General features: G+C 46.9%; 1 protein-coding gene across 3 annotated transcripts in view; it reads left to right on the plus strand.

The window, feature by feature from the left end:
* Positions 1–27,815, plus strand: part of PIEZO1 (piezo type mechanosensitive ion channel component 1 (Er blood group)) — a 110,824-nt gene that overhangs the window by 39,852 nt on the left and 43,157 nt on the right. For all 3 annotated transcript variants that reach the window (XM_083754502.1, XM_083754504.1, XM_083754503.1), the window contains exons 2-6: positions 9,318–9,413; positions 15,360–15,482; positions 20,370–20,412; positions 20,913–21,051; positions 27,496–27,667. In XM_083754502.1, the coding sequence (XP_083610628.1) occupies positions 9,318–9,413; positions 15,360–15,482; positions 20,370–20,412; positions 20,913–21,051; positions 27,496–27,667 (573 nt within the window). The remainder of the gene's footprint in view (positions 1–9,317; positions 9,414–15,359; positions 15,483–20,369; positions 20,413–20,912; positions 21,052–27,495; positions 27,668–27,815) is intronic.

The following is a 27,815-nucleotide window of genomic DNA, read 5'->3' on the forward strand; positions in this document are numbered from 1 at the left end:
CATCACACTCACACCCTGGCCTCGGAATTGAAGGAAGGCCTCGGTCAGCATCTCTGAGGCCTCACAAGGCCATGAACGTGACTTCTGGTGCTTCACGAGGCATCGGACGTTGCATCGGGGGCCGTGCAGTGTGGGTGCTGAGCTCCCACAACAATTTTTTTGTGGGTGCTCAGGCCCCCAGGGCTCCCTATAGTTGGCGCCCCATCTCCTGATGTTTTACACCACAACTCCAATGAGCCCCAGCTGTACATAGTCTAAAACAGAGGTCAGCAAGGTTTACCTTGCCTGGGCTGGTTCACTCCAGCAGAGATCCCTCTGTGGGCCGGATCGCACACCCACAATTTCTGCCATCTGCGCAGACATGATTTCCAGCACCTGCGCCTGCGCAGACTTGATTTCCGGCACCGCAGAAGCGAGTCCCCACATCGGGGACTCACCGAGCGGGCGGCTCAGTTCGGGGGCAGCTCATGGGCCAGTTAAATGACCCCTGTGGGGTGCTTGTGGCCCATGAGCCTTAGGTTGTCAACCCCTGGTCTAAAACATCTGGAGGGCATTTGATTGAGTAGGTTGGAATAGAGTGTTGAATGTGGAGTTTTTAGAGGCCAGAAGTGAAAGAAGATTGAACAAATTCCTGGTGGTTAAAACTATCAGTGGCTACTAGCCATTATGGCAGTGCTCTGCCTCCGTGGTAAGGTAAAGGTAAAGGGACCCCTGACCATTAGGTCCAGTCGCAGACGACTCTGGGGTTGTGGTGCTCATCTCGCTTTACTGGCTGAGGGAGCCGGCGTTTGTCTGCAAACAGCTTCCAGGTCATGTGGCCAGCATGACAAAGCCGCTTCTGGCAAACCAAAGCAGCGCACAGAAATGCCGTTTACCTTCCCTCCGGGAGCAGCACCTATTTATCTACTTGCACTTTGACATGCTTTTGAACTGCTAGGTTGGCAGGAGCAGGGACCTCCAACCTTCTGATTGGCAAGCCCTAGGCTCTGTGGTTTAGACCACAGAGCCACCCATGTCTCTTGATACTCCCTGCAACAGAGACCTATCTTTCTTTTGCAACTCAATGTACATCAGAGGCATTGTTTAAATAACACCTCATAATAACTTCAGACAATTCAGGTATTCATACTACACTGGATTTTCTGCCCCTCCCAGCTCCAACTTGGTTCAGGATTCCACCAGCTCAGCTATCTTGTCCAGTTCTGATCTGTTTACAGCCGCAATTAATCCCATGGGTCAGACTATTGACAGCTGCTGTCACCTTTTTCATTTGCCATCAACCCAGGATTGGAAGAAAGCAAATGCAGGCTTGCGCTTTTAGATACTGGCAAAGTTTGCTGGGTCTTTAGCTGGCTTATTGCTGAGGCTGGCTGTGTGTGCCCATGTGGCACACTTGGGATCCCAAAGAATCAGCATAGTCAACAGGTAAATGAAGCTTATGTGGGTGAGAGGTGCAGGCAGAAGGTCAAACATGGAAATGCTTAATTGTCTGCATACGTTCATTATTGTTTCACACTCCCCCTTTCTCATTCCTTTAAATCTCATTCCTTGTGCCGGGGAGCAGAAGTGCAGAGAAAGCTGTTGCAATTATGTTCTGCTTGCAGGCTTCCCAGAGGCATCTGTTTGATCACGATGAGAAAAGGAAGCTGGACTAGATGGGCCTTTGGCCTGATCCAGCAGAACTATTCTCAAGCTCTTGCTTTTGTTCTGTGGGCTGCTGCTGTGACCTGCAAGATGTGATAATTCCAAAGTCACAAGACATAATCCATCACTGAATGAAACACTTTCAGTTTCCTCCTTTGCTTTTTAATGATTAAAAAACAACAACTTACAATTGAAGGAGAGGCTGTCACATATCTAAAATGCTAAAAAGAAAGTTCTAAAATGCTAAAAAGAAAGTTCTAAAATGCTAAAAAGAAAGAGTCCAGCTTCTCAGATCTGTAAGATTTCTCCAAATATTGAAACTCCGATCGATGAATTTCTTTTTCTAAAAGCTTTTCACTGTTCAAAACAAAAATGAGGCAAATCTTTTGGACATGGACCGCAAATTCAGTCTTTAATGTTGTCCTGCTTGGCATTATTCCCACAGTAAGTTGACTTAAAACCTGCTTGTTGTATTTCCTCCTTTCCTTTCCTCCACCAACAGCACAATTTATAATTGTTTAGCACACGGTTACATTCCTGGAAGTTATTTTCTTTGCATTTATAAGTTTGAATATGCTTAAACTAAGATTTTGCAAATGGGCTAGAAGACAGCCCTTTTTTCCCTCTGGAGCTGAGAGTGAGCTTAAATGGAAGGGTTGGATGTGTAGGTTTGTTTGTTTTTTGCAATAAAAACTGGTTGGTTAAAAAAAATAAATCAGAGTCCTGTCTGAACAATAGAGTTTTCAAAAGATGTCTAAAAGAATGCAGGGATGACTCCTACCAGAACTCTACAGGCAAGGAGTTCCACAGGGACGGCCACACTAAAGGCTCGGTCCCCATGAAAGGCTGTCCTGTCTAAACCTCAGGGACTTGGCACCACCAGAAGTTCCCCATCAGAAAACTCAGTGATGAAGATGGAGCAGAGGGAATCAGGCGGTCGTTAAGAGACTTTGGGCCCAGGTTGTTTAGAACTTTGCAAATTAACACAAGAACCATTAACTTGGGCCGATAGCAAATTGCCATCCAGCACAGTTCTCTCAGCAAAGGAAGAATGTGTTACCAGGAACCTGCTCCTGTGAGCAGCTCTGGCCGCCACATTCTGCACTAGCTGGAGCTTCTGGGCCAGACCATCTACAGTGTGCTGGTATTTCTGGACAGAGGGAAGGTGTTTCAAAGACAGCCCTCCTCCACCTGGTGTCCTCCAGGTTTCTTGGAATACTTCCTGTATCGGGAAGTTTTTAATGTTTGACATCTTATTACGTTTTTATATTCTGGTGGAAGCTACCCAGAGCAGCTGGGGAAACCCAGCCAGATGGGCAGGGTATAAATAATAAAATACAGTCATACCTCGGGTTACAGACCCTTCAGGTTGCACATTTTTGGGTTACTTCCAGGTTTCGGCGCTCACGCATGTGCAGAACCACCAAATCACACTTTGTGCATGCGCAGAAGCACCGAATCGCAAGCCGTGCATGCTCAGACATGGCACTGCGGGTTGCGAATGTACCTCCCGCACGGATCACGTTTGCAACCCAAGCGTCCATTGTAATAAATATACTAATACTAATTATCTCACATCTGCACCTCTCATGCTGGCTGGGACTGGTGGACCTAGTAACCTGAAACACCTGGGAGGCACAAGGCACAACAGTTCTGAGAGCTGTTCACTTCAAACCCATCTTGCTTTGGAGCATTCACTTTTTTCTTGGACAAGTTGGGGTATGTAGCAGGGATGTCAGGTTCAATCCCTTCCTTCCATCCTCCTTTCCTTCACATAAACCAGGGGTCAGCAACCTTTTTCAGCCATGGGCCGGTTCACCGTCCCTCAGACCATGTGGTGGGCCGGACTATTTTTTTTGGGGGGGGGAAACGAATTCCTATGCCCCAGAAATAACCCAGAGATGCATTTTAAATAAAAGCACACATTCTACTCATGTAAAAACACCAGGCAGGCCCTACAAATAACCCAGAGATGCATTTTAAATGAAAGGACACATTCTACTCATGTAAAAACATGCTGATTCCTGAACCATCCATGGGCCAGATTGAGAAGGCGATTGGGCTGCATCCGGCCCCTGGGCCTTAGGTTGCCTACCCCTGGCCTAAACACAGAAAACATTCCTTTTACATTTGTGAATGGGAGGAGATCCTTATAGTGGAGTGAGGAGACAGGCAGGCAAGCAATGCAGACAGGCTGCTTGCTTTGGAGTTTAGTATGAGAGGAAATGGCAATATAGCTATACTTCTCCACCACCATTACCACCTTACAAATTTGTCATGTGCAGACTGAATGTTGGAATGCTACTAATACCTGGGATTTAGATTGCTCTTGTGAATATCAGAAGCATTTTGCACATGTTATCTGGCTGTAATCTTCAGAGCAGACCTGTTGCACACCTCAGGCCACCCAGTGGGTGAGATTCAGCCTGACTGAACGCAGCCTCAACAGCCGCTACTCCCTGTGTGCTCTTGTCTTTGAATGGAGACTTGCGGGGCTTTGGCCCAAAATCACTTGCTTGCTTGACGCACTAGCAACATGATGTGATGACAGTGCCACATCAAAGGAATAAGGAGCTGGCATTGTTCCAGCCATGTGGAGTCAGCTGCAGAGGACTTGTTGAAAAGCCAGAGGAGCAAAGAAGTGGTGACAGTCCCAGTCGCTTTCCATTTGCTCTTCTTTCTCACCCCGCCCCTTTCGCCTGGTGAATGTTTCTTCATTCTGGGAGAATGTGCACAGGTACATTTCAGGGTGCAGTGGGGTGAATCCCAGTGGGTTGGAACTTAAGTGAACAGACACACTACAATTTTGCAAAAAAAACCTCCCCTTTTCTGGCTGAAACTCTGATCCCTGCCTCCAACCTCCTCCCTCTTCCTCTTTTAGCATTACAGTGGATTGATTTTTTTTTTTTTTTGTCCAGAAACAACACATGCTGCAGTTTACCCCCTTCTGCTTGTTGTGTTTTTCTGGTGAAAAAAGGCAGTTCTGGCAGTTGGCTGGTTGGAACGGGAAAAGGGAGACAGACCCAAAAAACCTATCTTCTTCAGTGCATTTAGAGTTGTGCAATCTTATGTTGGAGGAGCTGATGGGGAAGGTGGGGGGGGTGGAGGAAAAAGGGAGGGAGGGAGGGGGAAATCTGACATGTTCTCTTTTCAAGTGATTACAGTTTGTTTTCTTAAGTGGTTGCATTAGTGGAAATTGGGCTGAGGGGAGGGAAAGTCTGGCCCTGCAAAGCTTTAGTAAAGAACCATTGCTAGGAACCCCTGGGAAAGAAGGGGCAGCTTTTCTTAGGTCATGTCCTTGTGTGTACCTTTTTAATTTTTAAGGGAGTGTTTGAACACTATGTGGCACCTGCTGTTCACATGTATTGCATGCTGGTGGTCTGCTTGGCAGGAGTGGTTTGATAGTAGAGCTCAGCCCAGGGGCTTTGGCCTTTGAAAGGACAAGCAAGGGCACTGTAGTCATGTCTGTTGCTCTCTCTTTCGAGAGACGTCTTACTGGAAGGCTAATTTCCTTCCTTCTCTGTTTTGAAAAATGATCTCCTCCCCACCCTGCCACTTGCCTTTGGTTCACTTTCACCTTCGTTGTGGGTTTCCAAAGCGATTTGTTCGTAGAAAGTCAGAAAGGCGAACCGAGCCCATGAAGCAAAACAGCATATGCTGCAAAACCTCCCTCTGCATATGTGTGTGTACATTTTTGTTAGCCTGAGGGCTGCATACACCCTTGGCCAACCCTGCAGGGTATGTGTGCATGTTGCATGCCAGCAGTGGATGTGGTCACCCTACACTCTTGCAGGAAGAGACACATGAGACATGTGGCAGAAGACACACACGCGCACCAGCTCATCAAACCTTATGCCCATGGACTGACTGGAAATGAAGTATAATGTTTATCCCAAAGCATTTGCATGTGTAAATGAGCAATAAAAAGGACCTTTGAAGGTGGTGCAAAGTTTATGGGCCAGTTAGACAAAGTTGGCTATTTACTGAGCATTCGTTCTGATTTGTTTGCACGGAAGTTATGTGACATCAAGCCATTGTCACCCCACACTTTTCAGGGTAATTTCCATAACATAAAAAGTCCAGCTTTAATTGTGCTGCCTGAATATGCCAGTGTGTGACTGAATCTCACAGTCTGAAAGTACCCCCAGACTGGGGCAACTCCTCCTGAGAGGAGATGGAAAAAACTGTTGCTCTGGATGTGTAGTCAACCAGAGCGATTTATATATAGCAAGGCTGATCCCTGCAGCTGAGCCATGTCTGGGTGGCGATGTCCCCACATCTGTTTGCTGCACCCAAAATGTGAGAAACAGGCAAAGCAGCTACCTTAAAAATGAATGTGTCTTTTCAGCAGTTCCTCATAGCTACTGTCTTCAGTGGGGTGGAACCAGAGGGGTGTGGAATTGACAGTCTGCCCAGAAGTGGGCATAGTTTGGATCTTTGCCCACTTGCCTCCCAAACTGTCCTCTGGATGCACTCTTATTTCGGCTGCCTCCTTGAACATGCCTCCTTTCTTCTCTCGCGCGCTCTCACCACCCCAATTCCTGGTTTTGTTTTGTTTTTCAAGAAGGAAATGCATATTAACCAGTGCAGGGAACATTTCAGTCCCCATGAATGTTTTATCTCCGACTGCTATATTTAAATAAAACAAACAAGAAAACCATCGCAGGGACAGTTGAAACCAGCAGCTCCAGAATTAGAATGCATTAAGGAGTGTGACCCCATCTGCACTGGTCATTTGAAGCAGTATCATCCCATTTTAAACAGCCATAGCTTCTCCCCCAAAGAATCCTGGGAACTGTAGTTTGTTGAGGGTGCTGAGAGTTGTTAGGAGACCCCTGTTCCCCTCACAGAGCTACATTCTCTCCTCCTGCCGTTTCCAGCAAATGGTATTCACAAGCATACTGACTCTGACTGAGGAGGTGGAACACAACCATTGGGGTTAGCAATTCATTGCCTTACATTCCCTGAATTTGTCTAATCCTCCATTAATGCCATTCCTATTTGTGCCCTTCACTAGCTCTTGTGGAAGCAAATTCCACAGTTTAAATATGTGTTGCATGAAGAAGTACTTTCTTTTATCTGTCCTTAATCTTCTAACACTCAGCTTCATTAGATAGCCCTGAGTTTATTTTTATTTCATTTATTAAATTTCTGTCTTGCCCTTCATCTGTAGATCTCGGGACGATTCACAACATGGTTCTAGTATTATGAGAGAGGAATAAAAACCTTTCTCTCCATTTTCTCTGCGCCAGGCACAATTTTATACACTTCTACCATGTCACCTCTCAGTTGCCTTTTCTCTAAACTAAAAAGCCCCAAATGCTTTAACCTTGTTCTACCATATCCGTTTTTGAGGCGAGGTATCTATGGTGCTTTCTCCTTCAGGCACCAAAATACCTTGACTGGCCTTTGGGTATTGTGTGCCTCAGTTGACGGAACCGGCAGTTGAGGCTGCATTTGCTGCTCCACATAGCGGAATCTCAAGAAAACATCATGCCACAGTATCCCATTTACTGTCTAAAAGTGTCATAGGCTAGAAAAAGTTGCATCACATTACAAGAACTCTGGTTCATCCAGTGAAGCAAATTGGCCGTAGACTCAGGATAGACAAAATAAAGCTTTTATTTTTCACAAACACATAATTAGCTCAACTGCCACAGGAAGTGGTGCTGGCCGCTGGCTTCAATACTTTTTAAAAGGGGGTTAGACAAATTGACGGATAGACAAATCTATCATTATATGTGCTAATCGTGCAACCACAGAAACAAGAGCAGGACTGCAAGTCTGTGGCCCTTTGGGTGTTGCTGGACTACAAGACCTGCCATCTCTGACTATTAGCCATGCTTGCTGGGGCAGATGGTAGTCAGTACCATTGGGAGTGCCACAGGTTCCCTATACCTGGACCCACTTCAGCCCTGGAGAAAGGATAGGGAATCTGGGGGCAGGGGTGGAGGAAGGGGGTGCTGTGTGGGGGGTGTCACCCCGGGTGTCATCACTGAGGGGGGGACATTTGGGTGCCCTCCAACGACTCCCAAGCCGTTGGGGGGAGGAATGGAGCTGTGCCACCTTGCCGCCTGTCTTGCCCCCTTCCCCCTTCATTTTGAAGCTTGGGGGAGGCTTGGGAGTTGCGGGCGGGCCATGTGCTGTTGCCCCCCGCTCCCAGGCTGCTTCTTGGAGGGGAGAGCCTCCCCCAAGCTGTCAAAAGTAAGAGAAGGTGCCTGATCCAGCATGACTAGCCATGTTCTTGTGTGTGGGTCTTGTTTGATCACATCTGTGTTGTTCCACTTCTCCTGGACGATGCTGGCCAACTCTGGAGAGTGCTTTGACCCTAGATAGCTCTTGCCTCTGTGGGCTTGGCTTCTGCTCAGATTTCTTAATCATCTTTCCTTTCACTCGGAGCCATCCAGAGGGAAACATCTGTGGCCTCTCTGTTCTCTGCCAGCCCTGCTGGGTGGTTCAGCAACAGATGATCAATGTCTGACCCAGGAAAATGACAGCTTGTTTGGGCAGCTTGGCAGGATTCAGACCTTACCCGTGAGCTTGCCTCCTGTGATCCTGTGGAGAGGGATGGAAAGACATAAAAGAAAAGAACCTGGAAAAATCCAAGCAAGCATTTGTTATGCTTTTAGGAATCTCCCTCTTTCCTTGCTATATTCCCCCCATTTGTGCTTATTGTGGCTGAAGCCCAAACAACCAGTTTATTCACCCTGTTCTGCCTGCGTGACGTTTACGCAGTGGTTAGATGATGCCTGGTCTTTGTTGAGCATTTGTTCAGATTTGTTTATATGAAGGTTGTATATGGCAATAAGCATTCATCCTGATTTGTGTATGGGGTGTTCCTGTTAGTCATTCCTTGACCCCACAGTTTTCAGTGCATTTTCACATCATTTCCCAAACTGCAATAAGACCATTTTGCAGCCAGGGTGAGCTGTTTCAAGTGACTTTCTTGCACCAAAGACCTTAGGGATGTATTCATGACATGGCTAACATAAGTCCATTAATCTTGGTGGGTCTACTCTGAGTAAAATGTAGAGAAAACACCTTTCATTCACTTTTAATTGTGCTGATTGCCTCCTTCTCTGCAAGCCCTTTTGGGTGTTAAGATCAGTGGAAGGAGCCTTCTTGATTGTTTGGCCTCCCTCAGAAGTTGGGGGAGTGGGTAGCCTGGGCCACGGCAAGGGCGTTCTCTTTGGCAGCCCCTAAATTGTAGAATTTCCACCCCGTAGAGGTGTGTATGGCGCCTTCACTATACAGCTTTCCACAAATTATGAAAACACACCTCTTTACCATGGCCTGTGACATCTGAGATGTATATATTTTAAGGACACAGCCTATTCCTGTGGATGTGATTCATTTTTAAAAACTGTTGTTGTTGTTATATGTATTTATACTCCACCTTTTTCCTTGAAGGCAGCTTACAAATAAAAACAGGAACTGCTAAAAACAGAAAAATCAATCATTAAAATGCAATTAGACATTGATAGGATTAAAACTCTATTGAATTTATAACCATTGTAACCCACCACAAATACAGTAGCTTCCTGTATTTGCATGTCCATCTGGTAAGCCATGTAACATGTAGCATATGTTATCCACCTGCCACAAGAGATGTGTTCAGAAGCAGCCAAACCTGTGCTAATTCTGTCTCTGTCTCTCTTTCCCCTCCTCTCCAGCATGCCTGTTCCGGTTCAACAGCCTCTCCCTAGTGTACCTTCTCTACCTCCTGCTTTTGCCATGGTTCCTGGGCCCTACGGAATATACCATGAAAGGTAAGTGTTTTTCCACCTTTTTTTTCTGTGGAAGAATGGAGGATCTTCCATTCCCAATGGGGCTCTTCCATACTCCCCCTGTCCTTTGTGTAGAAAGTACAGTTCCAACCAGTTTTCCCCTTGTCCCATGCATTCTAGGCACAGGTCCAAGCAGCTTTGTCTTTGCCCCACTGCTTTCTCTCAGAAAACCCACTCTTTAGTTCTAAATTGGAACTAACGACACTTTGAACCCTTGTCTCGCAAACCCTAGTCTGACACTCTAATCGCTACACCACCTTGGCTGGCACCAGAGCTTGTGGTCTGCCGCTGTGCTGTGGCCCTTCATCACATCTTGAAGCTGCAAATGCCATAAATTAGTTCAACCATTTTTAAAGAAAGGGCCTTCAGGCAGGAGCCTTTGCCATTCTAGCCACTTGGAGATGCCAGGGATTGAACCTGGGACTCTGTGCATGCAGAACATGTGCTCTGCCCTTCACCCCATTTTGTAGAGGCAATTTCCTTAAATGAATTAAGCAGTTTAGCAACGAGGCACATGGATCTGAACATGGATTTCCAAACAGCCACACCTATGACTGTGGATCCCCTGACTTTGCGTTTCCGATCTGTCTCAGCTCAGCTTGGCCTGTTCTCAGTTGGTCTCCTCACCAGATGCTGCAGCAGATAAAAGTGTAGGAGAAGCTGCTGGACAGCCTTGTGTGGAGGAAGGGAGAGACACAAGATTCCCCTGCCTAGCTCCAGCCTCCTGCCGTCCCTCTGTTGCTTGTGACAGGACCTGGTAGGGTTAATCTCCCTAGTTTCAGTATCCATCCTTCACCTCCCCTCTTCCCAAAGGGGAAGGCTTTGCTTTCCTCCCTGAGAAGCCCACCCCAAGGGGCTCTGAGCGTCTGTACCCTTCGGCTGTGTGCTCAGCTGCTCCCCAGCCAGCCCCTGGCTGTGCGCCACAGCCATCTCCGGTCTCTGATAGGCAATCTAATAAACCCTTCCTGTTTGGAAGGATAGGGCTGTTTTGCCCTGCCCTGCCTGGTGACTGCTTTTGCTGGGAGCAGGAGAAGTCTGACCACCCAGCTGACGCACGGCAGGACACACACACTCCTTTGAACCTGGAAGGCAGTCATGCTCCTTATCTGAAGCAAGTGGGAGGAATTTGGGGCAAGTTCTGCCCAAATGTCAGACTGTGAACACATGTACATTTAAAGCACCCCTCCCCGAGAATCTTGGGAACTGTAGGTTGTCCAAGGCACTGTGAAATGTAGCTCTGCAAGGGGTAAACTACGGTTCTCAGGATTCTTTGGGGGGAGTCAAGTTCTTTAAATGTATGCTGTGGACTATCCCCCCACCTCCCTGGGCCCTTCCTATTTAAAAAAAAGAATAATAGAAGGCAACCGCAGAATGAAAGCAGGGAAGAGAACAGTCACCAGCAACTTCACAAAACAAATGGAAAACTAACCGGCTTGGCACCCAGGCAGGCAAAGGCTCAGAGAGAGGTCACGGGGCAAGATTTAACATGGCCAACACACGGGATTATCTTGGGTGTTAATCTGGAGGTGCTTGCTCTCTGTTCGTCATAGTCAACACCTAGGCCACGCTGTGGTCTCGAGGTTGGAGGAGATGGCCTTGGAGTCCTCTGATGCCGTCCTGGAAGGAAAAGGATAACTGCTTATGTCTGACAATATCAATTTGTGCTTCTTGCAGACATGTGGCACACTTGTTCCCTGGGTCTGCTTAACTGCTTTTATTTGTTTTTATTTATTTAAAAACATTTATAAACTGCTTAATATTTCAAAGATACCTAGGTGTCTACAGTCTAAAAAGGAAATAATTTATCATGCAAACAGTAAAACAAGAACTCAGCCTAAAACAGTGAAATAGCAGTATAAAAATAAATTAAAATGTATTGAAGTAAATATAACAGAAATTTAGAGGAGTAAAAGGACATAAATACAGTATCTAAAGTTTTGCATCAAGCAAAGCCTGGGCAGGGTTTGAAAAGAACACTTTGGTGCCAGGGGCTCCTACATAGTCTGTACACACACACACACACACACACACACACACACACACGTTGATCAAAGCTGTAGAAATCCTGCTGAATGCTTGAGATCTGGGAGTTTTTTCTGTTTGCACCAAGGTCCCACGTGTTACAGTAAGAGAATCCACTCCCCCTTGAGCTCAAAAGAGCCCTCCAGATTTATTTGGATTACAACTCCCATCTACCACAGCTAGCATTCAAATTGCCCTCAGACATCTATTTTGGCCCTTTCAGTTGGGATTAAAATGTTCTCTGCAACCAAGGAGCAGTGAAAGGAATCTACCAGTTTCATTTTGTATCCTTTTTAATTTTGCCTTCACCTCCCCTTCCTTCCTGAAATAAATTCAGCGTTACTTCTTAACATCAGCAGTACAGATTGTGCCTGGGAAGTTAACCAACTTTGTTCTCTCATAACTGGTGGGGCTATTTTACTAAGAGGTTTCTACTATCCTTGTAAATGATTTCTTTTGCTGGCTGCCTAGGAAGTGCTACATTGTAGCAATCTGATAAAGCTGGCCTTTATAAAGGTTTGAATATCTTTGACACCCCCTCCAAAAAACAATCTCCATCACACACCCACACACCGCATCAAACTAGGTTTGCAAATAAGTTCCCAAAGTTACTAGTCCACATGACTACATTGCCTATCTGTGGTGTCTTAAGGAAAAAAACAAAGACAACTAGGTAATGGATGTTTACAGTTCTACCCATGATACAGACAGGAGGGCAGAGAGGCTTCAGTGGCTTCAGTCACAGTGGCTGGATTCAGACGTAACACTAAACCATGGCTTGAACACTACGAGAATGAACATGGCCTTCCTCCTTGGGCCTGCCTGCTCCCCCTCCTCCTTGCACGCCCTAGACTGTTTAATATTTAACTGTGGTTCTTGAAAGCAAGCAGTTTTATAAACTGAGGTTTGAAGTTGGCTTGTTTCCAAGAACTGTGGTTAAGTTTCACAGGCTTAGGCTTGGGATGAGACACTAAACCGCAATTAATCTAAAATGGAAATGACAGCTTCCAAGCTCCTCATTGTGGCTGAGCTGGGGGTGGGCACAAGCCTGGAGAGGGGAGGCTAGACTCATAACAATAAAACTATGGTGAACTTTGCCCAGTGTGTCTGCAGATATACTGAGATGCGGCAGCACATCCGGTATGGCACATCCTGGTGTCCTGTCTTTTTTTCCTGTTTTGTGACAATTTCAGTATCAAGCCTCCTTCCAAGTGCTGTTCCGTTCTGCTTTCTCCCTCTCTCTGCCACTGGTAAAGTATATTTAGGAACAAGTGGTGGTGGTGGGGTGTGTGTGAATAGTGCTAAAGAGGGCATCTTTGAGTCTCCTTCCTTTTGTGGTCTCCCCTCTCCCCAGTCCAGGCAGGTTGGTGGTTGTCTTGTCCTGCCGCTGCTCCCTGGCGTGTGAGGCCAGTGTTTAAAATTATAACCTGGTTTTGTTCTATTCATAGCTGTTGGGCTGTGAAATGATTAACCAAGAGACCTCAAAATGAAGCTGGACTTCTGTACCTGGAAAGGGAAAGGGGCGTATGCAGGGCGGGAAAAGTTCAAGACGCTGAATATCCTGCTGTGTATATTGCAGATTTCACAAATTATGACAGGCATGGAATATAAATAAAATAAAACAACAAAGTTTGCAAACTAGGTGCACATTTTCCACACGAAAGAGAGAAAGTCGCAAAGAGAATGGGAGAAAGTTAGTTTGCCCCACTTTAATGTTTTAGGGCAGGGTACTAAGTCTAGCCAAAACAATTTCTGTGAATTTTGGGGGCACCAAGGACCCTCCTATCTTGTTATGCACACAAGAGATTCTGTCTATCTGCTGCGCTCTGCTATGGAGTGTTGATTTCTTTGCTAGTGCCAATGTCTAAGCTTTGCTGCATCAGCCCTACTGGTGATGAGGCTGTTCCTAGCAAATAAATTTGGTGGCAGAGAAGTTCCCCTAGCCTAGATCTTGATTGCTGTATTTGTTTGTTGTTATGAAAGTACTGTACTTTGGGGGGTGGGGTGCAAAGCTGTGCTGTTGGCCAAAGAATGACACTAAATACATTACTGTCCAGAAGCACTGGGAAGAAATTCTCATCCAAGCAGGCTTAAGGTAGCAGGGGAGATAAACTGTCTGGGGCATAGTTCTTAATCCCCAGCAATGTATGACTGATGGGTGTGCTGGTCTCTGGACTTTATTACAGTGGTACCTCGGGTTAAGAACTTAATTCGTTCTGGAGGTCCGTTCTTAACCTGAAACTGTTCTTAACCTGAAGCACCACTTTAGCTAATGGGGCCTCCTGCTGCTGCCACGCTGCCAGAGCACAATTTCTGTTCTCATCCTGAAGCAAAGTTCTTAACCCGAGGTACTATTTCTGGGTTAGCAGAGTCTGTAACCTGAAGTGTCTGTAACCCGAGGTACCACTCTACTGTACTTTAAGTGATGCCTCTTGCAAGTGGTCAGAAATCTTATTCTTCATTAAGGGTTTGTGCAAATCCAGTTGATGCAATGTGTTTGGATCTCCTGGGTAGCTTGCATTTTGTACCAGGTGAAGGATGGACCGACGGTTTGACTCAGTATAAGCCAATGTTGTACCTGGAAGAATTAAAGTATGAGTTTCATAGCCTTAGAAGGAAGGGGAATACCATTAGGGCGTCAAGGCCAGGTCTCCACTGAGGATGGAATCCTTCACACATCGGACCCTTTTTCTATTCTGCTCCTTCCTCTCCAATGGCCCTTCGTTGTGCCTCTTGCCTCTCCGACATTGCACAGATCCATAACTGGAACCACCACTAATGGCTCTACCTGTTTAAATATTTCATGGGTTTCATGCCATCTGAGCCTCCCTCCCTCGAAAGAGCTAGAAAGCAAACTTACGGTAAAAAAGAAGGAAGGAAAGTGAAGATTTTTTGGAAGGGCTGCTCCCCTCCTCTCAGGCAGCTGCCAGTGGTCCCCTCTAGGGATACTCTGAATGGCTGAAGGAGAGTCTTCTCTCTCTCTTTTTTCCAGTCTGGAGAGGAAAATGTGAGCTCTCCTCTCCCCACCCCCTTGCGCCTTCCCCCGCCTCCCCGCCCCATCCCCTGCCGGCAGCGTCCTTAGATTTATGAGGCGTATGCGAGGAGCACAGGGGGCTTAGCAGCATCTGGTGGAAGATCTGACTCTGGCCATTCCTTGCAAGAGATCTTGTTGGAATTTTCCAGCTGTGGGCCTTGCGGCAGCCAGCAACCCAGAGGGGTCCTGGCCAGAGCTGCAAGGAGCAGCATCGTTGTACATCAAATGCCCTCCTCCTTCTCTTGGGATGGCCACGGTGGGGTGGACCCTGCAGGCTTAACTCCTGGCTCCGTGTAGGCCAAGTCTCCATGATTCAGGGTCCTCCAAGCCTATTACGACCCTATCCAGGGTCTCGACAAACCCTCTGCACTCCTGGGCAGTCATTGCAAACAGTAGGCAGGAGGCTTATTAAGACCCTGGAGGGCTGCCATACATGGTTGGTGGGCTGTGCTGAGCCTGGAAGGTCATGAGGTGTACAGGCCTGGCTGAGGCCAGTGGGACAGATTAAAGGAGGAGAACCTGGCCTCAGAGGAAAAACAAGAGTTTTGTGGCATCTTTAAGACGAACAGATTTATTGTGGCATAAGCTTTCAGCGAGTAAAGCAGTTATGGGAAACCTTCCACCTTCCTGATATTACTGAACTCCATCTTCCATCAGCTCCAGGCCAGGGATGATGAGAGAGTTGTGGTCCAGCAACCTCAGGAGGGGCAAACATTCCTCAGGCTTGGAGTAGAGCCTCTCCTTTTTTTTGACAGATGCATAGTGTTAGCTTCAGTGGGCAAACTCATGCCCATAGAAATGTGCCTGATAATGTACACCCATTGCTTCTGAGCACTTTGAAATAGCTCTTGCTTTTCTGCTTTGTCCTGCAGGTCACACAGGGCGTCTCCTCCGGGCCCTCTTGGGAACCAGCATCCTTTTCCTCCTTGCCCATTTGGTTTTCCAGATATGCCTGTACACCATCCCCACCTTGGACCAGCTACTGGGACACAATTGTGAGTACCTTGTTCCCTCTGCTTCTCTTGGGATGTTGCCATTGAGAAAGACATAGACTGCTTCCAGCTGACCTGTTTACTGAGCATTCATCCCGGTCTGTTTGCACAAAGCTGGTGGTTAAGCTGTATGATGTTGGCTGTTTATGGAACATTCATTCAGATTTGTATGTGGGGACGTTATATGGTGTCGCGTCAGGCAATTGTTATCCCACGCTTTCTAGTGCATTTTTCTAGTGCACTTTCCTTACCACAAAAGTCCTTTTTTTTTTTTTTTTGCAGGGGGATGCGGGTTTGTTGCGCAAGCCTGAATCTACTTTAATTGCATAATGTGAATTTGCCAGTATGCAAATTGAATCCTTCCTGCAGAATAGCAGAATTCTGGAAGCAGCTTTAGAGCAGAAGTAAATGTTACAAGAGAAGTGCAGGTTTGGGAACTGTGTAATGATGATGCTGTGGGCTGGGGGTGGTGCATTTGCCAGGAGTGAATTAATGGGCACGAGTCACCACAGGTCTTTTTTTTTTTTTAACCCTCTCTTCCAACTGAGCTCCAAAACTGGACTGGGGGGGGGATATTTAAGGGAGAATATGCAGGCATGCTAAGAGTTTTAAAGCATCTTCCTAGCCCCCAGACTTGGCTGTTCCTCCGTTACAAGTACCTGCTGCATTCTTGTTGTGGTCAGACATTTGCTGTGATAATATTAACTCCTGCTCTTAAAAGATCACGCTAGAGCAAATTTTATGCTGTTGCATCCCAAATATACATTCATTTTGTTTTGCAGCAGATTAGAAGAACTCAGTTCCTCTGCTTTTCATTTGCACATTCTATTTGTACCTGGCTGTGCAACAATTCCCCTTATTGTTTTTCTGCTTTTTTGTTTGCTGTTATCTAAAACTTGTTTTGTAATTTCCCTGTGCCTGAATCTTTTCAGACATAGCGGTAATGCTGTATGCTGTTGTTTCTTTGCTAAAATCAATACATATATTTTTTTTGTAAAGAACTTTGTTCCCATCACAGCCCTCCAGCCTCTCAAGGAAAAATGCCACCCTGCTGCCTGGCTCCAAATGCTTTGACTGGTGGTGACACTTTGGTTTATGAAGCTATTTACAAGTGGTTGTAAAAGAGGAGACCCAGGAAGACTGGGCCTGACCCTGAGCATGGCTGGAATGTGAGGCCTGTGATCCCCTGGCCTTTCTGTTTTTCTTGACATCTTTCTCTGCCAACTGCATGCAGAGTCTGCTGGGGTATGCGTGCCGGGCTGGGGGGATTAGGTGGGGCTGTCTGGCAAGCAGAGTGTTCTCTCTCTTTCTCTCTCTGCACAATGGAATCGGAGGCATCAAGGAATGTTCCCTGTATGGAAATCCAGCCTGGACAGCTTCTCCTCTCCTTCTCTGGATGGAACAACTTCGCCTGTCAGAACTTAATTTGTCACTTGTGATGCTCAGGAAATGGAACTTCTCTCCCAACAGAAAGTTTTGAAATTGATGGCCTGTTGTGGTTGGGGTTTTTTGAGAACTCCAGTTTTGAGATGAAACATGATGGCTTTTCAAGGTTGATCACAGCTGTTCATTGGTCCCAGAAACATCTCAATACACTCTGCTCTGCTCTCTTCATTTCTGCTGAGATTCTTAAGCAGGACAAGTTTTTTCATCTTCTTTGCCTCCTCCGCATCAGGCCTATAAAATAAGTGGCTCCACACAAGCTGAGCCCATTCCCCCAGCCCCAGAATAGTGCTGCTACTTTCCTGTTCTCCTCTGCTTTTCACCTTCTCATAGCAGTTCCTTTGGAAGAGCTGTCTCCAAGCTTTCATAACCCTGGGCTTAGTCTGCTGGCACTGACCCCTTTTCCTGGAGGGCTTCCCTTCTGGATTCCCCAGACCTGATAAGATGAAAAGCTTAGATGAAAAGATGAAAAGATGAAGAGCCAGTGTGGTGTAGTGGTTAAGAGTGGTGGACTCGTAATCTGGTGAACCGGGTTCGATTCCCCGCTCCTCCACATGCAGCTGCTGGGTGCCCTTGGGCTAGTCACACTTCTCTGAAGTCTCTCAGCCTCATTCACCTCACAGAGTGTTTGTTGTGGGGGAGGAGGGGAAAGGAGAATGTTAGCCGCTTTGAGACTCCTTAGGGTAGTGATAAAGCGGGATATCAAATCCAAACTCTTCTTCTTAGGTGGTTTTCCCCACAAATAGAACAAGGGGACTGGGGAAAGGATGTAGAAAGAGCCCAGGCTGTGTTTGCTGCCTTCCAGACCCTGAACTTGCATGCATCACAGGTTGCAGAGCTGAGCTTCCTTACACAGGTAGCTCAGTTGGTTAGAGTGCTGTGGTGATAACACCAAGGTTGCAGGTTCATTCACCGTATGGAGCAGCTGCATATTCCTGCATTGCAGGGGGTTGAACTAGGAGATCCTCAGGTTCCCTTCCAACTCTACAGTTTTGTTATACTGTATTTTTGGAAGGTGGCTCCATTTAAAATGACGGCACTTTGCTTGTGAGCTACAGAAGCATGCTTAGCTTTGAAGTGATGTTCAAACATCTCATCCTTGAGACTTCTTTATGTTGATTCTTAAAACATTTAGCAGCAGAAGAAGAAATAGAATAGAAAGACAGAGAAAACAGTTTCATTTCTGAAGGAATATAGCCAAGGCACACTGGATCATGTTTGTGCGGAAGGAAATCTAGGAAAAGGGAAAACTAGATTACAAGCCACATCTCTGCATGCATCTGATAAGTCACTTCTCCAAAGACCTGAAATATCCGTTGATTATACTCAAGCATTTCATTATTTATTTATTTATACCCCGTCCATCTGGCTGTGTTTCCCCAGCTACTCTGGGTGGCTTCCAACTAGCAGCCTCATATTCGGTGGTGCTTAGGGAATCTCAGAAACTGGAGAAACAGTACAGTTTTAAGATCAGTGGTGAAAAAACTGCAGTTTTGAAAGGGTTGGTCTGCCATCTTGGTTCAATATGGTGTCCCATTGTATGCAAACGTAGATGGAAACCTGCTTCTTGATCTCAATAACCTTTGTGCAAATTTTAGTTATGATATTCTAATAAGTGTCCAAATGCATAGCAAGCCAACAGCTTTTCCAAAATATATAGTAGAGTCTGAGCTGCTCAGCTCATATGCAGTATGTGACAACTTTGTGTAATCCATGGGTGGTGTTCCACACTAGTACTTCTCACAGCAGACCCGCAGTAGATAGGATACAACCCACTGGTCCATGGGGTCATGAAGAGTTGGACACGACTAAACAACTAAACAACAACAAACCACCTTTCCAAAAACAAACAAATCAGGAAATGAATTGTTGATCTTAGTAGTCAGTAATATTCCCTTAATTTGGAAGGGAAGGTCTATGCATCCTATTATTTCACAGATCTTGATGAACCATTCATCCTGTTTATTCCAGCAGCTATGCATGCAAATGAATGCTTTAAAAACAAATCAGGCCATCAGATATATAATACCTCAGTTTTATACTTTTATTGCCTTTCAATCTCAGCCAGCAAACCACCGTATAAAGAGATAATTTTAAATGGAAACCTTGAAATCTGTTTTTCAAATCAAAATGTCATATTCTAGCAAAACACCCTCCCACAGCTCTCCAAACCTTGTCAGGACTAATCCAGCTCTCACCAACCTGGGGTCCTCCCTCCAGTTATTTTGGACTACAGCTCACAACAACTCCAGCCAACTTAGAACCAGCAGATAATCTGAAAGCTGCATTCTGTGCCAGATACCAAAGTATGCAAATGGCACAGACAGAACTTTAAAAAGATGCAGGTGTCACTTTAGGATGATTGGGCAGGGCCCCACTGGCATCCTTATTTATAATTTTCATCAGATTCCAATGCTTGTTATCCCATTAAGTTGTTATGTACCGTACCAGCTAACATCCTTCGCAGATTTTCCCTCCCTTATCAGTTGTGATAATTCAAGCAGTTCTGCTGGCCTGAGAGTCGTGTTCTGAAGAATTTCTGTATTATCTTGCTTTGTTTACGCAAACATGGTTTAGAGGTGGTACTCCTTGTAAGAGTGAAGCAACATCCAATGTATCTTTCAGCCCTCTGTGAACTTCACCCACCAGAGATGGTCTTTTACGTGCCATTGCTTGTTTCTGGCATCTCAAAGGAAGTTAGGAGCTTCTGATCTTTCAGCTCATTCCAACCCCTGATTCACCTCTTGAACATGGAGACAAGCCGGCAATTGATTTCAGTTCAGGAGTGGTCATCTCAGCCCTTGAAGATAGAAATAGAATCCTCAAATTATTTTAATTATTGGCTGGCACTTTCTTGCACATGGGGCTGCCCTTGAAGATGACTCGGAAACTTCAATTGGTCCAAAGCGCAGTGGGCAGATTTCTGGCTGAGATTTTGCTTAGATCTCGTATAGCCCCTGTTTTGAAGCAGCTGTACTAGTTGACTGTTATTTTTTGGGGCCTCATTAAAGGTCCTCATGCTAGTGTTGAAATCCCTAAATGACGTAGGCCCCAAATATCTGAAACACCACCACCTTCGCTGCAGATCATCTCAGATGCTAAGATCAACAAAGGAGGCCCCTTCTTGGTAGTTTCTTCACTGTCAACAGCTTGGGAGGGGTGGTAGCCTGGGAGAGGGTCTTCTCTGTGGCAGCCCCTACAGAGGATGCATCTGACATCTTCATTGTACAGCTTCTGGCAAATGCTAAAGACGCACCTCTTTACCGCGGCCCTTGACACTTGAAGTGCATATTTTTAGGACCCACCTTATCTTGGGTGGTTGTACGTTGTTTTAAACTCTTTTTAATATTGTGCTTTAATTGTAGTAAGCTGCCTTGTGACCTTTGGTTGTTGTTGATGATGATGATAATGGCAGCTAATGGACTCTTATTTTCCTTCTCCTTTCAGGCAGCACATGGGAAACTCTTGCACAGCACATTGGAGTCACCAGGTAAGCGTATAGAGGAGAAAGGTGAGGGCAAATCCTTTTAGAGCTGCATCCCTTGGGCCATCCATTGCAGCATGCCCATTGGGAAGATTCATAGGCAGAGAGACTGAGTGTGGAACTGAACTGAAACCCTGTGTTTTTAGGCAGCTGGGAAGTCATGGGGAAGAGGGCATGGAAGCTCAGTGTTCTGTTCTAGCCCAGAGGTAGCCAATGTGGCGGCCTCCATATGTTGCTGGACTGCAGCTCCCATCATGCCTCACTACCGGTCATGCTGGCTGGGGCTGGTGGGAGTTGGAGTTGCACAACATCTGGAGGGCTATGGGTTCCCTGTCTCTGCTTTTGGGGTTTGGAAAGCAGGTGCTGCTGCCAGCTTTCGAGCGAGCCTTGTTTGCTTTTGCACCATGTATTGCTAGCCGGTGCCACAGACCAAAGCCTGACCCAGCTGTGGCATATAACGCAGCCTCAGCACTTTCAGGATTTACCACTTCTCTTTTAACTTCCAGGCTGGACTTGAATGATATCCCCAACTCGGTGCGCTTGGTGGCCCCTGACCTCGGGATACTGCTGGTCTCTGCCATCTGCCTTGGTGTTTGCAGCCGCCTGGAGCCAGCGAGTCACCCATCAGAATCCTGCCCTGAACAGGTGGGAGAGAGAGAGAGAGGCTTCTAACCATTGCAGGAGGTGCCTCATCATACCTATTGCAGCGCAACACATTGCAGTAGGGCAGACACAAATGTAGAGAGTGTCCTGTTTGTGTGTTTCCCATCAGGGCAACCAGTTGGCCACTGTGAGAACAGGATGCTGAGCTAGATGGGTCTTTGGTCTGATCCAGCACCCAGGCTCTTTCAGGTTTTCCTTTCAGTTTTCTAAGGGCTCATCCACACTTCTGCTTGCACTGTGCCTAGAAAGCACAGGTCTGAGCTGTTTTCCCCTTGCTCCACACATTTCCAAGGGAGAGAACTGCTGTTTAGACATAAATCAGAACAGATGGCAGTCCGGGAAAAACCCAAATTGCCGTTTGCTTTGATTGAGCGCTAAAGAGCGGCTTTCCCCGGGGAAGCAGTGAGACAAAAGGAAGTGTGGATAAGCCCTAAGTGTGCTTTTGCTCTTCTGTCTGCTCCTCCTTTCCCTGCTTTGGGATAGCAGGACCACCCCAAAACATTTTGCTAACGGAGGTGAAGGACGAGATGGTGCTGCCACCCTCCACACTGGCTGATGGGGAGGAGGACAGGCTGTGTGGTAAACACTGCCCCCCAGCGCCTTGCCTTCACTGTCTACCTCACTCTCCCTAATGGTAGGACCGGCTCCCGGTGGGATACAGTGCTCATTTTCTTTCTCCACATTCAGTCTTGCTAGGCTTAACTCAGAGTAGACCCAATGAATTTAATGAATCCAACCTACTCTTGTTCATTGCTTTTAACAAGCCTTCTGTAAGTGAAACTTAATTGAACGCCACTCTTGTGTTCCAATGATTCTGTGACTAGATAGACCTCTTGGCTCTTCCTTGTGTTCTCATTAGCATCATCCTGCTCTTGCCAGGATTCTTCACGCCTCCTCTCCCCCCCCCCCCCCCGCCATTAGCTCCGGAGGAGTGCAGGAGGGAGAGAGAGAGAGAGAGACTGACTTTCCTGGCACCTCAAACTGTGACTCACCCACCTTGAGGGCAGGTTTCCCACATCTGCCCCAGTGGATGAGCGACTTTTGCTGTTCCCAAGTTGCCATAGAGACTCCCTAACAAAACACCGGGACTCAACAGAGGCCTTTCTATGCAGGGCTGCTGTGAGATCTCTGAGGATAAGATTCAGCAGTGTAGGGGGTGGGCAGCAAGTTGCCACCTGCCTGCTGGCACTTATTGCTGCTTGGCGCCCAATTAGTGCAGGACCAGGCTCAGGAGTGTCCCCATACCCTGCCCAGGGCTGAGACAGGCATGGCAAGGAAAGGGTGCACGTGTGTGTCTTTTTGTGTCAAAATATGATGGGCAGTAGAGCTGGAAAAGAGAAATCAGTGATGTAAAGTTTCTCCAGTGATTGTTAAGTGAAAGGCTTCTCCCCACTCTTTTTTTTTTTTTTTTGCTGATGGAAGGGTCTCTCCAGAGAAGGGACTCACATCAGGAAAGTGGGGAAAAGATGGGGCTAAGCAAAATTGGGAAAGCAATAAAACTGCAAGCACATTTGCAAAGCTAAGTAGGGTTCGGTATGGTTTCATACTGGATGGGGGACCACATGTTAAGATGCAGGAGGTCAATGGCTCTCAGGGTCCCTTCCAGTGCTACGATTCTATGATTCTAAGAGCTCTTTGCTTGAATAAGAGAGTAGAAGAATGGGTGCAAAATAGGAGTGGGGTGCCTTTTTTCAACCCTAGGGCTGCACTCCTTTATGGGCAACTTTCTGGGATCAGAGGCAAACAGTGGGTGAAGCAATGGACATAAAGGTATCCTTTGTACAGTAGGCCCTCTCTGGCTTCTGTTTGGAGAAGCAGCCATCATTATAGGAGTTCAGGGACATATTCCAGCCAGGCAAAATCACTCAGTGAGGAGTGTGACCTGGGGAAAGGAGGCGTGACTGTTAAGAGGCGGGGCATGGCAAGATCCTGGAGGACCAGGAAGGGAGTCTTGGAGGGCTCCATATGGTCCCTGGGCTTGAGTTTCTCCTACCCCTGGTGTAAAGGAAGATGAGGCAGGAAGTGGAATTGGGAGACGAGAGAGAGAGAGAGAGAGAATTGGAAAGGGAGGGTGCCTCCACACAGCACTTTTTCATGGACTTAGCACTGCTCACGCTTCCAAATTTTTAATACCATCCACATTATGTAACCCTCATCAAAATGTCATGCCATATCCCTAACCCCCATCCAGATTTTCCGTTTCTGGGTTAGCTCATTTTTTTGTTATACTTACTGGGTTTTTCACAGAAATGGAAAATCCAGATTAAATGGGAAGATAATATGAGGTGGCGTTTTGATGGGGACGATGCAGTGTGGATGCTGCTCAGAGCAATCATGTGCGGGTGGGGCTAAGGCCCCAATAAGCTGACACATGGAGGTGCCTGTAATCTCACTTGCTGCTCTTCATCCCTCAAAATGGCAAGGGGAAATACAACCATCCATTCCTCCTCCTTCCATCCCCAGCATGAAGTTGACACATTGAATGCAAAGTAGGACTCCTGGGTTTAAAACATTTTAGTGTATTTGTTTGTGGAAGTTTACGGACCTCTCTAGTACAGATGTTTTGGAGCAGTGTACAACATGTTTAAAGACACATTATATAAAAATCTCACTCGCTCTATCTATCAAATAAAAATCAAATCTTTCCAGACCAGAAAAATTGAATACCAGGCTGCATTTCTATTCCCCAAAGGCTTGCCTTGAAATAAACTTTTGAAACATTTGTAAAGTGTTGGTGCATGTCACACATCTATATTGATTTCATCTTCCATTTTTATTTATGGCATTTATATTCCACTTCTCCTCCAAGGAGCTCAAGCTGGTGTACATGGTTCTCTTCCTCCCCCTTTAATCCTCTCAATAACCCTGTGAGGTAGGCTAGGCTGAGAGACTGTGACTGGCCCAAGGTCACTCAGTGACTTTCACGGCTGAGCAGGGATTTGAACCCTGGTCTCCTAAGGTCCTGGTCCAACACTCTTACCACTACACCACATTGGCTCTCTCCAGAGTGTCGGTGCCACTAAAACATTCTCTATGTAGTAACTGTCAAGCAGACCTTTGGAATACCTGGCACCACCAGGAGGACCTCTGGAATGAGAGAGCGCCCTTAACACCCCCAGAGCAGGGTGTTTTTTATTAAGCCAAGACAGAGTGGTGGTTTGGTAGAGGGAAAAGGGCTGGGCTATTGTTTTCAGCAAGTTCCTCTTTTTCTTGGCCAAGGAATACATGAAGATAATTAACACACAAGAGTCTGCTCTGAGCATGTGCAAAGAGCATTCCCTCCACTATCTCGCACACACTTGGGTTTGGAGAAGGCACAGCTTGCGGCTAGTCTTGGTTTCTAACCCTTTGCACCCATCAGGAACAGTCTTGGGGTCCCAGGCTGGGCCCCTCACTGACTTCCCCTTGCCATGGGGCTCATTGCTTCCTGGTATGGGGAGGGCATTCTCCTTCCCCCTTCCTATCACTCCTCCTTCTCCCTCTCTGCCTCTCCCTGCTCCTAGCTTTAGCAAATGCCGAGCTAAAGCTGGAAACTCTGAGGTCAGTCTGCCTTGTGCAGGGCCCTTTCCGCTGGACTCTCCAAGGGGGAGGGGGAATTCTCTGCTTTGTACATTTTCGGCGCAATTGATCTGGGCCGGACTTGGAGCCCGTGGCCGAAGTGCGTCCAGCAACAGAGGAGGTGGGGCCAAATACCTTTTCTGTGAAAGCCACATTAGGCTGGAAAATCGCTCGGGCGTCGTCAGGAACCCAGGCTGGGCAGCCAAGAAAAACAGGCCTTTTACGGAATGCGCTTTCCAAAGCGGCTAATGAAACAAACAAGGCCAGGTGGTGGGTCAGGGGGCAGGCGGCAGGCTTGGTGGGTGGGGGGAAAGCCTGGCTCCAGTAGAGAGCTCTGGATGCTCTGCATGTCTCTGGGGAGCTGCTTGGGCTGCCAAAGGCATCCATAGCAGGGCTGGGAGGGACGCATAAACGCCATTGCCCCATCGTTACAAGGCTCATGAAACTGGGAGATGGGTCAACTGCTGCCGGCCCCCAGTGGCTTTACTTGTTGCTTTACAAACAGATAGATCACACCTTTCTGTCAATGGTTCTCAAGGCAACTTGTAGCAAAAGTTTAAAAATAGCCAGTCAGTTTAAAGTAGCAACAGCATAAGAATAGCCAACTGGGGTGGGGTACACACCAAATAAGCACAGCCCCAAATGACTAAAATGCAATCCTATTCGTTTGTTTTTGTTTCTGGATTTATGGATCACTTCCGATGAAGCAATTTAAGCATTAAAAAATCATATGTAACAGCGATTAAGATACTTTCATATCCAAAACAATTCTGTGCATAATCTGTCTGTTTGACGGTGGAGGTGGGTGGAGGCTCATTTCCTGGAAGTTTTTAAACAGAGATTGGATGGCCACCTGTTAAGGATTCTTTAGCTGGGATTCCTTCTAGATGACCCTTAGGGTTCCTTCCAGCTCTTCAGTTCTGTGATTCTATACTGATGTGGAAGGAAGGATCACTGAATTTCGTGGGTCTTCCTTCTGGGTAGGCCTGCAGATGGTTGTGCTGCCACCCAGTTAAATTTAGCAGAGGGGATTTCTTAAGAAGTCAGGCTCTGGCTGCTGATCAGAAGGCAAGGAGGGAAGCAGGCTTACCGACCACTCGAGGGAGGACCTTCCACATTCCCGCGGCCTCTCCATCCAGTCCCTGGTGGCTGCTACGGGTGTTACCGTTATTACAGGGAGATCAAGTGTCATTTTGTCCCAATCTTGTTCTCAGGGGAATGTAAGCAATCCCTCTAAGCAGGTTTGTTTTCCCTGGCAAGGCTGTGCTAGGCAGAGATGGGTTGGGGTATCTAATTCCCAGGCCTCAGCTATGCTTCAGTTGCCTCTACAACCATTGCTCAGTGTGGGGCTGGTCCTGTTTCTGCACTCTGCCCTTGCACCCTTCCAAGAAATTACTTCTCTGTTTTAGAGAGATCCGTGGCTCTGCATGGCAGGATACATTACTGGTGTAATATTTTGACATATAATCTCATGAACATAAACAAGCCTGTATATAAGACTGTGCTCTTAAAAGCCTGAGGAGAGCCCTGCTGGATCAGACCCAACCCTGCTCCCACAGTTTCTAACCAGTTGCCTTTGCACCTGAGTGGAAGAGCTCTCTCTCTCTCCCCTCTTGTGATAGCCAGCAAGTGGCATTCTGCGACAGATACCGCCTCTGACAAATCATGCAGTTACATTTTATTTCACAGTGCATTCTCTCCCCGTCCCACAAAAAAAAAGCCCACAAGTGTGTTCTCAGTTGATTTTGTGCCTCTGCTGTTGCATTGTGCAGAGACAAAAACTGGCCCTCTGTTGATGCTGTTGCTGAATTCTAAGCAGAGTTTTGCGTGTGTGTTTTAAATATCAAGTTATCTGCAGCTCTGGCCCTACTCCATAAAGATCAAGGGTTTAATTTCTCAGTGACTCAACGAGCTTGTCCATCAGTAATGGTTCCCACGCTGCAGCTTTCTGGATGTGGGTGTTTGTTTCCTCTTCCGGAATTCCACTACTGTACATTTTGCCGCTACTAGTAAGCAACTTAGGGGCCTATCCAGACTGGTGGGATATTTTGCCAGTGCATTCTGCAGCATGTTACATGCCAGCGCAATAATAATGCAGTTGTGGTGGATTTATACCAGACCATCCTCACATTGTTCCACTTTATTAGTTCTGTGATGCTTCCTCCGTGTTACCACATTGTTGCTATGTGGAGGGACGCTCCGGAGCTATAGCGTAACAAAAGCAGGACAAACAATAAACAAACCCCAGAACATCTGCAGTATGAAAAGTTATAGGATTTCAGCAGTAAGTTATGGGGTATTCCTGCCCTGAAACTGTTGAAGCTGCAAAAAAAGCATTGAAAGAGGGATTGCATATAACCGCGCTGATTCCCACAAATCACAATGCATGCACAACCCCCCCAGTGCAATCTTCAGAGCAATGCAGCTCTAAAAAAACTGCTTTGGGCTCTTCTGTGTACTGCAGAGGCTTGAGGGCCACATTAACCCTTTGCCAGTCCACATGCCAGTATTGGGTTTGGCCAGAAGTGAGTGTGGCCACTCTCCTGTGTATACACACAGGAATCACGCTCATGCACAGTCCCCTCCTGCTCAGGTGATCTGTGTAAATCAGTTGCTGTCCCATCCCTGCTCATCCACCTAAAGACCAGACAGGAAGCAATTTGCCTCCCCACCTGGACATGGGGCTGGGGGGACAGATTTAAACCTCTCTCTCTCCCCAACCCCATGGCTGCTTAAAAATTACATTTTTGTTGGCACCACTAATTGGAGGAGCAGTAAGCTTTGTGTAGGGGATGTGCCAGGCTATTGGCTGGTGAGCCACCCTTGGTGTTGTGGCATCTGGTTTGTAATCACATTTTCCCCCTTCAGGAAGAAGCAGCTGTGGATGGAGATGAGTCAAAGCCTCCAGGAGCAGCCCATGCACCGGCTGAGGCCTCCCCAAGGCACCAAGCGCGGCTGGCTGCCCGGCTCCGGGTAACTGCACACTGGCTCTTGATGGCCGTTGGGAAAATCCTGGCTATTGTGCTGCTAGCGCTGGCAGGTAGGTGTCCAGTGGGGAGCAGAACAGGACTCACCCACATTTAGGGATTTGGGGTGGGGGGAGAGAAATTTGATCTCATTTTGTGTTGAAAGGCTAATCTACCTGATTTGCACTTTCTGAAACAATGTACAAGCCAAAACACAGCTGT

This window comes from Podarcis gaigeae (genome assembly GCF_964106915.1).
Source record: "Podarcis gaigeae genome assembly, chromosome: 8".
NCBI lineage: Eukaryota > Metazoa > Chordata > Lepidosauria > Squamata > Lacertidae > Podarcis > Podarcis gaigeae.